At 34.8% G+C, this 15,109-nt stretch overlaps 1 protein-coding gene across 1 annotated transcript; it reads right to left on the minus strand.

The window, feature by feature from the left end:
• Positions 1 to 11,868: 11,868 nt before the first annotated feature.
• On the minus strand, positions 11,869 to 14,082 carry LOC131651816 (pentatricopeptide repeat-containing protein At1g31920-like). The gene has a single exon (XM_058921521.1). The coding sequence runs from the start codon at positions 13,773 to 13,775 to the stop codon at positions 11,958 to 11,960; it is 1,818 nt and encodes a 605-aa protein (XP_058777504.1). The 5' UTR covers positions 13,776 to 14,082; the 3' UTR covers positions 11,869 to 11,957.
• Between the last annotated feature and the right edge of the window lie 1,027 nt (positions 14,083 to 15,109).

The raw sequence follows: 15,109 nt of genomic DNA on the forward strand, positions 1-15,109 counted from the left end.
AACCTTGTGGGGGATCTTGATCACCCCATACACTGGCCGTAACGACCATTTTCTTGTTGTACCTTCGTTTGGGAATCGGTTGTGCACTGTTCGTTAATTTACCGTTCCTAAGGTTCATACAAGGTCTTGATATTGTCTAGACAAAAATAAAGCAATTGATTAAAACAATCCGCTTGACACAGTCCCACTGGGCGTGCCAATTTGTTTACGGTGATTTCCGGTAAACAACCGCTAGTCTTCCAAACTATAATAAATATGATTTGGTTACTCGCAGGATCGACTAGATTGATCCTAGGACACATAGTCAAAAAGATTGTTATCAATGTTCATTTGAACCATATTCATGATTCGTCTTCGTCAATAAGCGTTGTTCGATTAAAGAACAAGTAATCTTGATAATCACTTTGTTATATGTAAGTATGATTTCAATGAAAAGATAAGTAACATAACATATGAAACTAAAAGGACTGTTAAAACGTAAAGAATCTTAGAATGCATAAACGTTAAAGACTTTGAAAGTAAATAACATGAAAGTAATTCGAAAGTAAATGACATTAAAGTTAAGATACAGAAATGTAAATGGCAAGAAGTAAAGATACAGAAATGTAAATGGCAAGAAGTAAAGATACAGAAATGTAAATGGCAAGAAGTAAATGGAATGCAGTAATTCTGAAAGATATTTGAAAACGAAAGATAATACACATGTATTAAAGTGGTGGTGTCATACGTACATTTTCTCAGCGAACTCTTTCTCTTAACACTTGATACTTGAGTAAATATGTGAGTGATTTGTACAAAATGAACACACAGAATCCTAACATTAAGACTCATATTTATACTAGTTTCGACCTTAACGGTCCTACACTAATCTGCTGCCACGTCTCTCATAAGAACTTCCAGCGACGCCATCTGTTACTTGGACAGTTACGAAACCGTCTTCGAATTTCAAATCTTCCCGCCTGAGTCCGTCTTCGACGCGTGGCAGTGTATTAAAAACACTACGAAAACACGCTAAGTAGTAATACTTGAATATATTTTATAAATTTTGTCTAAGTCCCCGAAGACACATACTTTCACTAGCTTTCAGTATTCATTATCTTCATAACAAACTTAGAAATATTTATTCTCGAAGCATGGCCATCAGTAGCCATCTTTTATTTTTAAGGGATGGCCATCAGTAACCATCTTTCCTTCGATTTTCCACTTCTTCGAAGGACAAATATTACAAGACGAAATCTTCAGCTAACAGTGTGGAGATAACGGGCTTAATGTGATTGCGCCAGAATGAAAAAGAGTAAAAAGGAGGATAAGTAAGTTAGGCTTTGGCATAATAACATGATTCGAAGTGGTTTGTATGTTCAGGAGGCTCATGACCGCACAATTGCGGAATTGTGTTCCTACGGTATCTTTAGTGTGCAAGATTAGTACCTATTGATGCAACCTTAAACGCAGAAGAGTTTGTAGTCTGGAATGAGTAACAGATGTTGTGTGTTTCTTGAGTTTGATTTAATTTTGCTTGGAGTGCAAAAGTTCAAGTGTGGGGGAATTTGATCAGTGCATTTTGATGCACGTTCCTTTATGTTTGTACTTAGGCATTTCTATGGTTTGGTTTGTTTATTTTTCTATTTTATTATGTTTTTAAATTTTAATTTATTTTTATTGTTATTTGATTTTCGTATTTAATTTTCAGCTTTAGCAGTCTGCACGGAAATGATCATAACTAGAGCTCCGGGAATCCGATCGACGCGTTCTAGTAATCTTCGGAAAGCTAAGAAAAAGAGATACAATTCTCGTGTTGAAGTCGAAGTCAGATTCGGAATGGATATTTTCCAGAATTTCGTTTGAAGCTGCAGCATTAGTTTTATTTAGTTTTAGGTCGACTAGTTTGGGCCTGAGTTATGTATGTTTGACCCAGTTCCGTTATGACCCGAATTCTTGTCTCTCCCATTTTACCTAGGTCTGGCCATATTGTTTACATTCACGTTTACTTTTCACGAAGGAATTTGGAAAGCTTCGTACGTTTGTAATGGAGAACTAATTACAAGGCAAAATCTGCTGATTACGGGTTCAATCATACTTTGAGGTTATAATAATTTTAATCAAGTTTCTATTCCGTTCAATTATATTATGTGATTATTGTTTGCTTAATTCAATTTTCATAGAGTATATTGATTTAATTCGATTGTTGTATGATCCTTAACTATAATCACGTTCGTGTTTGCTTAATTCGTTATCGTATTTGATTAATTCGCGTTTGCTTAATCCGCGAGGGCTTAAATCCGTTTGCTTAATTCGGATCATAGGAACTTACAACATATAAAATTTGTTGCGCTTGTCAGTGAGTTTTGTAGTCGAATAGGAATGGATTACGAGATTGAAATTATAATAATCAATGATAAGTCGGAACCGAAATCAGTAGATTAGCCGTTTTAGCTTATTTGATAATCAATTATTTACTTTGTTTTTCATAATCGAATCCTAAACTAAAATAAACCCCCCTAAATCAATTTACCTTTGGTTAATAATCAACGAGAATCCTTGTGAGACGATATCCGAGTTGTCGTTACCGTTACTACAGTTTTTACAAAACACTCGTTTTTGATTCGTAAGCGACAGCGAATCAAATTGGCGCCATTTCCGGGGATTCTTGTCGTTATTAATTGATACTAGAGTCATAGGTTTAGTGTTCTCGCGTTTAAGCCGTAGTTTTCTCACGGTTTTTGCCAATCCGCGTTTAGAGTTGAAAAATCCGGTTTTTGGAAAAATTGTGTTCGATTGTAAAACTTTTTCGTCTACTGAGAGCAGAAAAATCGTGCGATCAATACTCCCTTACTCTAGAAGAGTAAGAGAATTCGACCTCAAATTTCCAAATTCCTCTTTTTTCTATTTTTTTTTTATTTTTTTTTTATTTTTGCAGTTTTAAAAAAATCCAAAAAAATCCTCAAAATTCTTATTTTTCTTTAGTAGATTAAATTTTGTATTTTTGTATTTTTCTGAATTTATTTTAATCGTTTTCCTTCTTTTTATTTGTTTCTGCCTCTTTGGGACATAGTTGGTATTGATGTGTTTGTTGATAACATGACTGAACAAAGAACTCTGAGACAGTTGGCTGCCTCTGATGTGAACTATAATGGTTTATGTATTGGTTATCCCGCAGCTGATGCACCTTTTGAATTAAAATCTAGTTTGATACATTTGTTTCCTAGGTTTAATGGTTTTGCAGGCGAGGATCCGCATAAGCATCTGAAGGGATTTCAGGTTGTGTGCTCTGTACCTTCTAAACCCTCACTAGAGGATATTGTCAAACAAATGGCAGCAAATAATCTCCAGTATCAACAACAAATAGATTCTACTCTTCAGACTTTGCAAACACAAATTGGACAACTTGCCTCTTTGATGAATGCCATGCAGCAAGCTCAAGGATCAAACCAACAACCCTTTGAAGAGCATTCTGTTTTTCAAATAGAGTTTCTTTCTGAAACTGTTGATGATACTTGTACTGATTTGCTTGCATCTGATTTTCCATCACTGTCTGATTTTGATGATGTTTACTCATGTTCTGATTGTACTGACACTAACATTTGTGTTGTATGTGCTGAGATTGATGCCGCCTTGCAGGGAAACATATTTACTACAGGTGAAGTTGTTATCGAAGAAGCTATTCATGCAACTGATACTCTTGACATCCCGGCTGTCCCAAGCACTCCTTCTATTGAGCAGCCACCTTCCCCCGAGCTAAAGCAACTTCCTGAAAATTTGAAATACGCTTATTTAGAGAGTAATGAGAGACTCCTGATTGTAATTTCTTCGAATATTGATTTTGATCAAGAAAATAAGTTTTTGTAGGGTTTAAAGAAGAATAAGAAGGCAATTGGGTGGACTTTGACCGAAATTCTCGATATTAGCCCATTTATGAATTTGCATAGGGTCTCAATTGAAGGGGAACATGAAACCAAAGTAGTGAGGCAGCCCCTCAATCTTTTGATCTTTGGTGTTGTGAAAAAGATCACGTGTCCATTCAACACTTTTATTTATCGAAGATTCTTCTTTGATCCTGGAATAAAAGGCGAAGACACTAATAAAAATTCCAAGTTCAATGGACATTACCCAAAGCTACTCCATGAGAGCCCCACTTTGGAAGAAGAAAATGTAGAATATATCTCTTTGGGAAAGGTTGCTTATGTGATCACATATCCTCCTTGACTACTCGGGTGTGTTCTTTCCTTTCTCTCCCTCTTACTTTAATATTTACGTATTTTCTTTGAGGACAATGCATGTTTTAAGTGCGGGGGAAGAAATCATTTACTTTTTTAATTTTCTTTTCTTTTGTTCTTTGTTTTGTTTTCAGTTTAAAAAAAATGCTTCTCTGAAAGTTTTAGGCTATAGATTAATATGAGGTTAGTTGTGGAGACTTGGGAAAAGTTCACAAGATCGGTATCGTCTTAATACCGTAAGTCTCCTGAGTATGGAAATTGTTTTGAATACTTGTTATGACATAGCCTTGAATTATCATTCTCTAATAGCTCTTGAGTAGTTTATCTTTGCAGTCGGCACCATCTCACACATGTTCTACGTAAGGAGGCCGATGAAAATAAGTGAGTGATCCAAGTTTTAAAAAAATAAAAAAATAAAAAGGAATGCACCTTCTAAGTTTGGTGACCCTCACCCGGTCACTTAAGCCAACGGTTGTAGAACCTAAAAAAAAAGAGATTTCAAGTCCCGTTGTTAGTTGGTTCAGAGGTTTCTGGTGCTGAACTTGGTAGGGAGGATTACGGTCCGATCCCCCGCAACTACAATTGAGGAATAAAAGGGGTATACCACTTAGCAACCAGAACCCCATGCAAAAAAGGATCAGAGTCACTAACCGGTAGCCTTACTATGAGTGTGTGGAGATAACGGGCTTAATGTGATTGTGCCAGAATGAAAAAGAGTAAAAAGGAGGATAAGTAAGTTAGGCTTTGGCATAATAACATGATTCGAAGTGGTTTGTATGTTCAGGAGGCTCATGACCGCACAATTGCGGAATTGTGTTCCTACGGTATCTTTAGTGTGCAAGATTAGTACCTATTGATGCAACCTTAAACGCAGAAGAGTTTGTAGTCTGGAATGAGTAACAGATGTTGTGTGTTTCTTGAGTTTGGTTTAATTTTGCTTGGAGTGCAAAAGTTCAAGTGTGGGGGAATTTGATCAGTGCATTTTGATGCACGTTCCTTTATGTTTGTACTTAGGCATTTCTATGGTTTGGTTTGTTTATTTTTCTATTTTATTATGTTTTTAAATTTTAATTTATTTTTATTGTTATTTGATTTTCGTATTTAATTTTCAGCTTTAGCAGTCTGCACGGAAATGATCATAACTAGAGCTCCGGGAATCCGATCGACGCGTTCTAGTAATCTTCGGAAAGCTAAGAAAAAGAGATACAATTCTCGTGTTGAAGTCGAAGTCAGATTTGGAATGGATATTTTCCAGAATTTCGTTTGAAACTGCAGCATTAGTTTTATTTAGTTTTAGGTCGATTAGTTTGGGCCTGAGTTATGTCTGTTTGACCCAGTTCGGTTATGACCCGAATTCTTGTCTCTCCCATTTTACCTAGGTCTGGCCATATTGTTTACATTCACGTTTACTTTTCACGAAGGAATTTGGAAAGCTTCGTACGTTTGTAATGGAGAACTAATTACAAGGCAAAATCTGCTGATTACGGGTTCAATCATACTTTGAGGTTATAATAATTTTAATCAAGTTTCTATTCCGTTCAATTATATTATGTGATTATTGTTTGCTTAATTCAATTTTCATAGAGTATATTGATTTAATTCGATTGTTGTATGATCCTTAACTATAATCACGTTCGTGTTTGCTTAATTCGTTATCGTATTTGATTAATTCGCGTTTGCTTAATCCGCGAGGGCTTAAATCCGTTTGCTTAATTCGGATCATAGGAACTTACAACATATAAAATTTGTTGCGCTTGTCAGTGAGTTTTGTAGTCGAATAGGAATGGATTACGAGATTGAAATTATAATAATCAATGATAAGTCGGAACCGAAATCAGTAGATTAGCCGTTTTAGCTTATTTGATAATCAATTATTTACTTTGTTTTTCATAATCGAATCCTAAACTAAAATAAACCCCCCTAAATCAATTTACCTTTGGTTAATAATCAACGAGAATCCTTGTGAGACGATATCCGAGTTGTCGTTACCGTTACTACAGTTTTTACAAAACACTCGTTTTTGATTCGTAAGCGACAGCGGATCAGTACGTGAGAACTTGACATCAAAGACCTAATGTGTTATTTTGACTCAAATTATGCTATCAAGTTTATTCAACTATGTTAATGTTTGAGACTAGTAATAGTGCGGTGGTGTACTGGTCTTTATAATTTCTTTTTTTTTTTCTTTTCCTTTTCCCACTTGTAAACAACAAAAAAATCAAACTAGAATATTGCACCATGGATCCTCTCCTTCCCTCCTTTTCTCTCCTTCACCAAAAGCAAGCAAGTGTAATTAAATTAATGATATTAAGAAAAATGATAAAAAGAAGAAGAGAGAGAAAATATTAGAGAGATATAGAGAGATAAATGTGAAGGAGATAGTTGGAGAGAATAAATTAAATGAGAGGATCCAAGTCCAGAATATTGAGCTTAAACATTTCGGTTTTTACATACCACGTGTTTTGAAGCTAAAGTCTGCCATAACCCATAAGGCTAAAAGTCCAAATATCCAACCTAATACAGACATGGCCTCTCGACCATAATACCAAGTGATGAGTTTGATACGCCAATACATTATTAACTCTAAAAATTATCATTCTGGCATAAGAAAAAGAGAGTCATATGTGACACAACCTCGAGCTACCTCTATTTGGATCCGAACAAGCACTAATATATAATAATTTTCAGTGTAGCCAATGTATTTTTCGGAAACCAAGTAAAATTTTTGTTCTAACTCTATGTGAAAGGATTCTTTCAACGCATATCACGATTCACTACAATATTTATTGTTTTAAGAAGAGTACATAATCTTTGCTGGAACACAAATAACCGTTGCAAAAACAAAAGACAACGGTTAAGCAAAGAGTCTAGTTCTTATCGTATATATTATCATTTTTATATTTTAGGTCATAATCAGATAAAACTGTGCTTAAAATATATAACAGAAAACATATACATTAGTTGTTTCTAGCCTTTCGGACACAATTATTGTTATAAAAGAATCTTTATCATTGATATATTTTTCAAAAGTATGGTCATTAGAAATGCTAAATTTTAAGAACAAGAATGCTATTTTTACACAAAAAATGACATCTACACCGTATTTATGTTGTTATTTTTAATAATTATATTTTTACTTTTTCCAATACAATTAAATATAAATAGTTGCATTATTTTATAAGGTGTAAGTATATGTGTAAAAATTTGGGTGTAAGTATCACAATGCTCTTTTAAGAATAGGTATAGAAATCGAAACATGTTTATAAAAGTTCATTTCATGAATGCACACTGAAAAATATTAGTAAGAAATAAGAAGTCAATTAATAAATAATTGTACGGACTTTGCACTGTCAGTGTATTTCTATTAAATCCTAATAAAAAATAGTTCACCTCATGAGTGCATACCTAATTTATAAAAAATGTCGCATATACCAATAGGCAACAAAATCTTCGCCTAACCATTGTCTTTTGTTTTGACATTAGTTTTCTGCCTTCAAGCAACATTTGGTTGTCTAAAACCATAAATGTTGTAGTATTATGTTCAGATAGGATCTTTACAAAACATTATGTCTGAGAGGATTCTTTCAAAACATAGTGTGCCCGAGAGGACCTTTCCAAACACAGTCAAAATAGAACTTTTATGAGGTTTCTGAGAAAATAAATGGAGTGTATTGAAATTCTTCTTATCTAATACTATAGTTTTTCTAGCAAGAAAGAAAAGAGAATCTGATAGAGGAGTATATTATATTTATATTTATAATATTAGTTATTAGTGTTGTTGTTGAATTCTAGTTATCCTTGGACTTTTAATAGTTGTTGGGCTTTTAGGTCTATTATCCATTAAGGATATTATATAATGTAGTCTTATAGAGACATTGAGAATCAATCGATGAAATCAAAAGTTATCTTTATTTTAATTTCCTTTACTTTTAATGTTCTTCCCCTTTTAGTTAGAAAACCCTAATTTTATAGTCTTGATAGGAATCTTCCTATCAATTGGTGCTTTCATCATGTACTCAAATCCTCCAATGGATTACCCTTATCTTACACCTTCATCTCATCAATGGAGCATTCCTCCTACCTATCCCACAAACCCCTCTTTCACAACTCCTACCACACCTTCATTTCCATCCTTTCCATGGGAAATTTTCTCATCTTATTCCACAAATCCACATGTTACAACCCCATATTTGTATTTTAATCATGGGTATACACCACCTCCACCTAATCCATATGCATCATATTCATCATCTCATTATCCATTCTACTACAATAATCATCATCAACCACTGCAACCAACAAAAACCTATCACACAATTAAAAAAGATTTTGGAAAGCATTTACAAGTGTTTCATCCTTGTTTTAAGAAAAGATCCAAAAAAACCTCTCAAAAAGTCCAATTCTGCAACTATTTGGAACATGATGTTGGAAATAGGAATCTTAAACATAAACACAAACACCGAGAGAGTACTCAATTATTTCTGTCCAGTCCTTCTTCCCATATTGTTCCTGTGTGTTTTGAAGTTGTTGAAAATGACGCAGCCAGGGCCAAAGCCATACGAGTGTGTGAGAAGAGCTTGGAAAACGAGCGTCACCAACCCATTAGAGGTTCTTTCATTCAACAGATTTTGAGGATTGTCACTGAATCTCACACTTCTGTTACTAAGACAAACAAGGAATGGCAAGAGAAACTTTCGGCTGTTGTTCTCAAAGCCGAAGAAATCAAGTATTCTAAAGCTAATTCCAAGGCTCTTAGCAAAAGGTAAGCATCGTTTGGACAAATGGTATTACTTAGAAAAAGAATCCAGTTACAGCTCCAGAGCAGCATTCAAACTCCTTCAAATCAATGCGAAGTTCGGTTTCCTCAGCTCCACGCGCACCGTCCTCGATCTCTCTTTTAACAAGAACTTAGAAGGATTCCAGAAAACTGAAGAAACAGACTCAGTGAGAGAGATCTCACCATTGGACCCACCACCGACGTCAATCTTTGAAGAACCACCGGTACCACCGCCACATCGCGCCGCTCTCTCCGCCGTCGTCAACAGAGAGATTGATGACTCGGTGTTAGATACGAAAGATGAATCATTGAAGTCCAAAGAGGTAACTTTTTTCCTTGATAGCTTTGTAAACAATATATCGGTTATTGTTGAAGAAACCCCAAGAGTAAAACAATCGAAGCAGCTCATTCTGAATGAATTAGGGGGATACAACGATTCTTCATCATTGTCCATTCCGGCACAGAAGAATAATCACTCCCTTTCTTGGTTCGATTTTGCGATTCCTCGGAAACCACCGGATCAAATTGGTTTTGGGTCTTTGTATTATGCAATAGGTGAGTCAAGAAAATCTAATGGAATTGGACTCTCATATGTTGCCCACAATGTGTTTGATGAAATACCTCTGCCAACCATTTCCAAGGCTGCTAAGCTTGTCAAGTCAAAGGAACTTTCAAATGTCAAAGAGGAAGTTTATGGAGCTTTTGATACATTTGTCGCTCGGGAACTAGAATTTCTTTTAATTTCCTTTGATTATGAACAAGGTAGTAATTGCAAGAGCAAGTTAAATCATGAGTTCACTATGGTTCCAAATGACCGTTCGTCGAATGTCGATGGTGATTTTCCTCTTTATGGATTTACAAATCTGCCTGACTTCCATGAATTTGATCCGTCGGAATTGGATTTAGATTGTTATACAGAGGAGCTGTATTTACGTGTGCTCGAGGTTGAGGTTTGGAAGGATCCTATGGCGACTAAACTTGAGGAGTTACTGGTGAGTAATTTGGATTCGATTTTCAGAAATGCAATCGACAAGATTGTTTATTCATTTTACAGTCAAGAAATGGTTGAAGTGATACTTTCAAGGAAGGCCTTGTATGCAGAAGGAAACCTTCTCATGAATACTGTTTTGAATGCTATTCATGCTAATGTTGATTTTACAGCCTCAACCGGAAAGACTCTTCCTGGAATTCATCAAATCCTAAATTGGTTTTTCACATCAGGGTCATTGCCTGTTCTTTCTGTTAAACACAGTGTTATTGGAAAAATCAAGTTTGTATTGATAATTGTTTTACCGGTTCTTGTGTTAGTTAGTTTACTTTCGGTTATTTGGGAAACTTCTAAGAAAAGATACGAGAAGGGTGACCGGAATGAAGGCATTGAAAGCCTATCAAGGATGGTTGCCGATGCGCCTACGATGTTCGGTTACAAGGTACTGTCAAAAGCTACTTGTAAGTTCAGCAGAGAAAATCTTGTGGGAAGAGGTGGGTGTGGAAGTGTTTATAAAGGGTTCATGGTAGAAAATGGAAAAACCATTGCAATAAAGAAAATTTCAGCAACCTCTAAGCAAGGTGAAGAAGATCTTAATTCATATTTGATATTCCTTAATATAGAGGAAAATTTGAAGGTGCATACTGAAGTTCCTTTTATTAATGGTACTATTCTGAGATGTTGCAATACTAAGGGGCTTCTTGATACACACTTGAAAGTAACATGTGGGAAAGTTTTGATTCAATTCTCTCCTGAGCCTAATGGATATTTGCATATTGGTCATGCCAAGGCAATGTTTATTTATTTTGGGCTGGCAAAAGATAGAGATAGAGGTTGCTACCTGAGATATGATGATACAAACCTGAAGCAGCAAAGAAAGAGTATATTTATCATAGTGAAGAAATTGAAGAAATTGTCCAGTGGATGGGTTCAATTAGTGGAGTTTTTTTTTCTCTTCATTGTGTGGGATTCAAGAAAGATTAATATAGCAATAACAATTTAGCATCTTCAGTTTTATTTTAGAACCTTGAGGACAAGGTTCAAGTGAACCCCGCGGCAATGATAGAGGAGTATATTCATATTTATAATATTAGTTATTAGTGTTGTTGTTGAATTCTAGTTATCCTTGGACTTTTAATAGTTGTTGGGCTTTTAGGTCTATTATCCATTAAGGGTATTATATAATGTAGTCTCATAGAGACATTGAGAATCAATCAATGAAATCAAAAGTTATCTTTATTTTAATTTCCTTTACTTTTAATGTTCTTCCCCTTTTAGTTAGAAAACCCTAATTTTATAGTCTTGATAGGAATCTTCCTATCAGAATCACCCCCATTCATTATGAAGAAGGCATTATCAATAACTATTCGCAATAATGAGCCATAATTTCGGAGCCGAGCGAGTAGAAATAGGTCTCTCAGTGGCAAATAATAAAAAAACAGATTGAATATCAGTCAAGGATCATCTCATTCCAATCCTGAAAACTAAAAGTTTTGGTGACTGCTCAAGGCCAAGAAGGCTCCTGTCATTGCACCTCGAATTCAGCAACAGCACATAGGAGTACTACCATTTACTATTTTTGAAAACACATGAATTGTGATATTTGATTTATGTGGCAACACATCATTTAAAACATGTGTAGTATAACTTTATATTGGTGCTTTATAGAAATTAAACTCAAAATTTTGTGGTAAGGTGTATCATACTCTATTTCAATTAGTTTTAAATTAAATTTGCACTTCCACACTTCCTCTTGTTCTCTTCTGTTGTTATATAAGCCAGCAATTTGGTGACTCTATCTTGTTATCTTGTACTCAAACATTAACACACAAAAAAAGGAGTTACCAAAGAAACGTGAAAATATAAGGATATAACAGCTATAACAAATGTGTGTGAGAAATGTGAACTGAGGCAGGAAAATTACCAGCCCTTACTTCTAAAAGAACCCTTAGGAACAAGCTCAAAAACATAATCAAATTCACCAATAATCTTTACATGAACAAGTTCCATCTTTAAAATGGTGGAAACGATGACGATCTCTTACAGTAATTTCCCTATCATAGATCATGGAAATGTATTTAGTGTAAGTATGACAGTCACTACACATCCTAAGATTTCTTGTTATTCTTAAAGGAGATCCTTCTGATGTATGTATCAATCCAAAAGCAATTGCTAACTTCTGACTATGACATTTCAATCTCTCCCTCTTTTCTTCTTCATCTACATCAAGCAACACTTGCGATGTATCGGGTATATACCCTTCGAATTTCAATTGCCATTCCATTTGGTGAATCATGTCATAGATGGTGTTCCATTGTTGTGTAGACTTGTCTTGTGAAACAAACTTGTACACTTTCCTCTTCGCTTCAATCAAACTAAACCCGGGTGTCTGTACTAAGTTTTTCTCGGCCATTTTTGTTCTGACCTTTGCTACATCGTCCCACTTTTGCGCCTTCACGTACATATTTGCTAGCAGTAAATAATCGCCAGTGTTATTTTGATTCAACGCGAAGAGATTTTCAGCCGCAATCTCTCCGATTTCTAAGTTATGATGAACTCTACAAGCACTTAACAGACTCCTCCAAATCACATCATTAGGCTTAATTAACATGCTCTTTATGAGTTCATAGGCTTCCTTTAGCTTCCCAAATCTTCCCAAGAGATCCACCATGCAACCATAATGTTGAACCGTTGGAACGATCTTATGCTCAAGTTGCATGCATTTGAAACATCGAAGACCCTCGTCGACAAGACCAGCATGACTGCAAGCACTCAACACCCCAACATAGACAACATCATCTGGTGCCAAACCTTCTTCCAACATCTCTGAGAAAATTTTAAGAGCTTCCTTACCACGTCCATGAATGGCAAGACCAGATATCATTACAGCATAAGAATATCTATTCTTCTCCGACATATTTTCGAATACACGCATACCTTTCTCAAGACACCCACACTTTACATACATATCAACCAACATTGTTTCCACAACAACATTGAGTTCACTAATGTTCCTCAACAAGATCCCATGTATACACTTTCCAAGACTAGGAGAACCCAAATGACTACAAGCAGAAAGCACATTCACTAGTGTGCTTTCTTCAACCCTACATCTTCCTTCCCTACTCATCTCTCCAAGAAGCATCAAACACTCATTCCACATCTCCACACAAACATGAGCACCAATAATAGCACTCCATGAAGCCACACTCTTCTCACCCATTTTATCAAACACAACACGGGCACATTCTATCGTCCCGCACTTACCATACATGTTAATCAAACTATTTTGCACAAAGACATCACCTTCAAGACCCATCTTAAAAACATGTCCATGAATCTGAACTCCTTCGTTCCGCGCACCTAATAAAGAACAAGCCTTGAGAACAAAAGGATAAGTGAATTTATCAGGCTCAATTCCTCTTTCAAGCATTTCAACATACATCAACAAAGCTTCTTCAAATCTCAAGTTATTAACACTCCCTCTAATCATTGTATTGTAATCAAAGCTACATGGTTCATCCATCTGAGTGAAAATTGAGCAAGCATAATCCATGCTACCCCATTTTGTTAAAGCACAAGTTGCAACAAGATTGCTCATACAAAATGAATCAAAGAAAATACCCCATTTCAAAACATGGGCATGAACTTGCTTCAATTCCTCCATACTATTGCACCTTTTGAGTAAACATAACCATCCCTTTTCATTGAAACTATTGCTCAATTCAAAGCAATGGGGTTGATTGTTTGTTAGTGACAAAAAATGGGTTTGGTTATGGACAGTTGTCCAAGTCATCCTTTCACTAACACCACCATGTTATATTCAACAAACTGAAAATACACTTTGCAGCATACCTAACAACATTTCAAAATAGTTAAGAATGAATGAACTAAAAAAGAGATAGCTTTTCACCAGATATGATGCAGCTGAAATTATGCATGAAATGGCATTGGGGAGAAGTGTAAGAAGTATTTTTTGGTGTAATTCTGATGGTTTTTTCCTGGAAAAAATGAAAGGAAAGGTGAAAATTGGTGAAGGGTGTTTGTTATAGAGAGGATTTGAATGTGATCCATGAAATCTCAAAGAGAATTTGAGACCATAATTGTTACATTATGGGATTATGGGACAAAGGATTTATGGATAGGATAACGTTTGGTCCCATTAGAGTCGTTTTGCAAGTTAGAAGGCCTCTCATATATCGCCATGTGTATGTTTGGATTTTAGATATTTTGTTTTTAGGTTTTAATTAGTTTTCTATCATGCAAATACAGTTTTTTTTTTAATTTAAGTTTTTTAGTCGTTTCAAATATGTAAATTATATATTTTTGTTTTAATTCGAAAAACTAATTTTATTAAAATTAATTTTATAATTTAAAATTATTTAATTTAATTCCTTTAAATATGATATACTAAAATAAATATTACAAAGATCAATTTTAAAATGAAGATATTTTATGTAGACTAAAAATAAATTATAAGAATTAAAAAAATTGTACGTTAGCATGTATTTTTGTTTTGACTTTTTTTTTTTATCAATATTTTTGTTTTGACTTGGATCCTCTCCTTGACTCCTTCATATTTATTTTATCTCTATCCTCTCTATCTTTTTATTAATTTCATTCTCACTCATCATTAATAAAAAAATAATTAAGAGAGAATAAAATTAAGAGAGATAGAAAGGAGGGAGAGAGAAGGAAAAAAAATAAATGAGAAGATACAAATTATTTCTAACATAGTACTAACAATTACTAAAAAGTTACATAATTGAGGATAAAAAAATTAATGGCTTAATCAAACTCTTTCTTTTTTTTAAGTAAAAGAGGGGCATTGGCCCATGATATAAAGGAAAACTTAGGTACACAAAAATGAGGGGATAAAGAACGAAACCTCAAACCTAACAAAAACGAAAGTTAGGAAGGCCTAACTTGTTCCTATTGAAATCACTAGTTACAGTGGGGTGTAAACAATCCCACCAAGTATAGTAAGCAACTAAAAAAAACCTAAATTAGCTAATTTATCTGCACAATTATTCCCTTCTCTGTAGATGTGTGTCGCCATGAAATTAATGTTGTTTAGAGCTTGAGTACAAAAATCCCATTTATTTCTAAGCCTCTAAGGCACCACTGACG

The sequence above is a fragment of the Vicia villosa genome, linkage group LG2 (genome assembly GCF_029867415.1).
Source record: "Vicia villosa cultivar HV-30 ecotype Madison, WI linkage group LG2, Vvil1.0, whole genome shotgun sequence".
Classification (NCBI taxonomy): domain Eukaryota; kingdom Viridiplantae; phylum Streptophyta; class Magnoliopsida; order Fabales; family Fabaceae; genus Vicia; species Vicia villosa.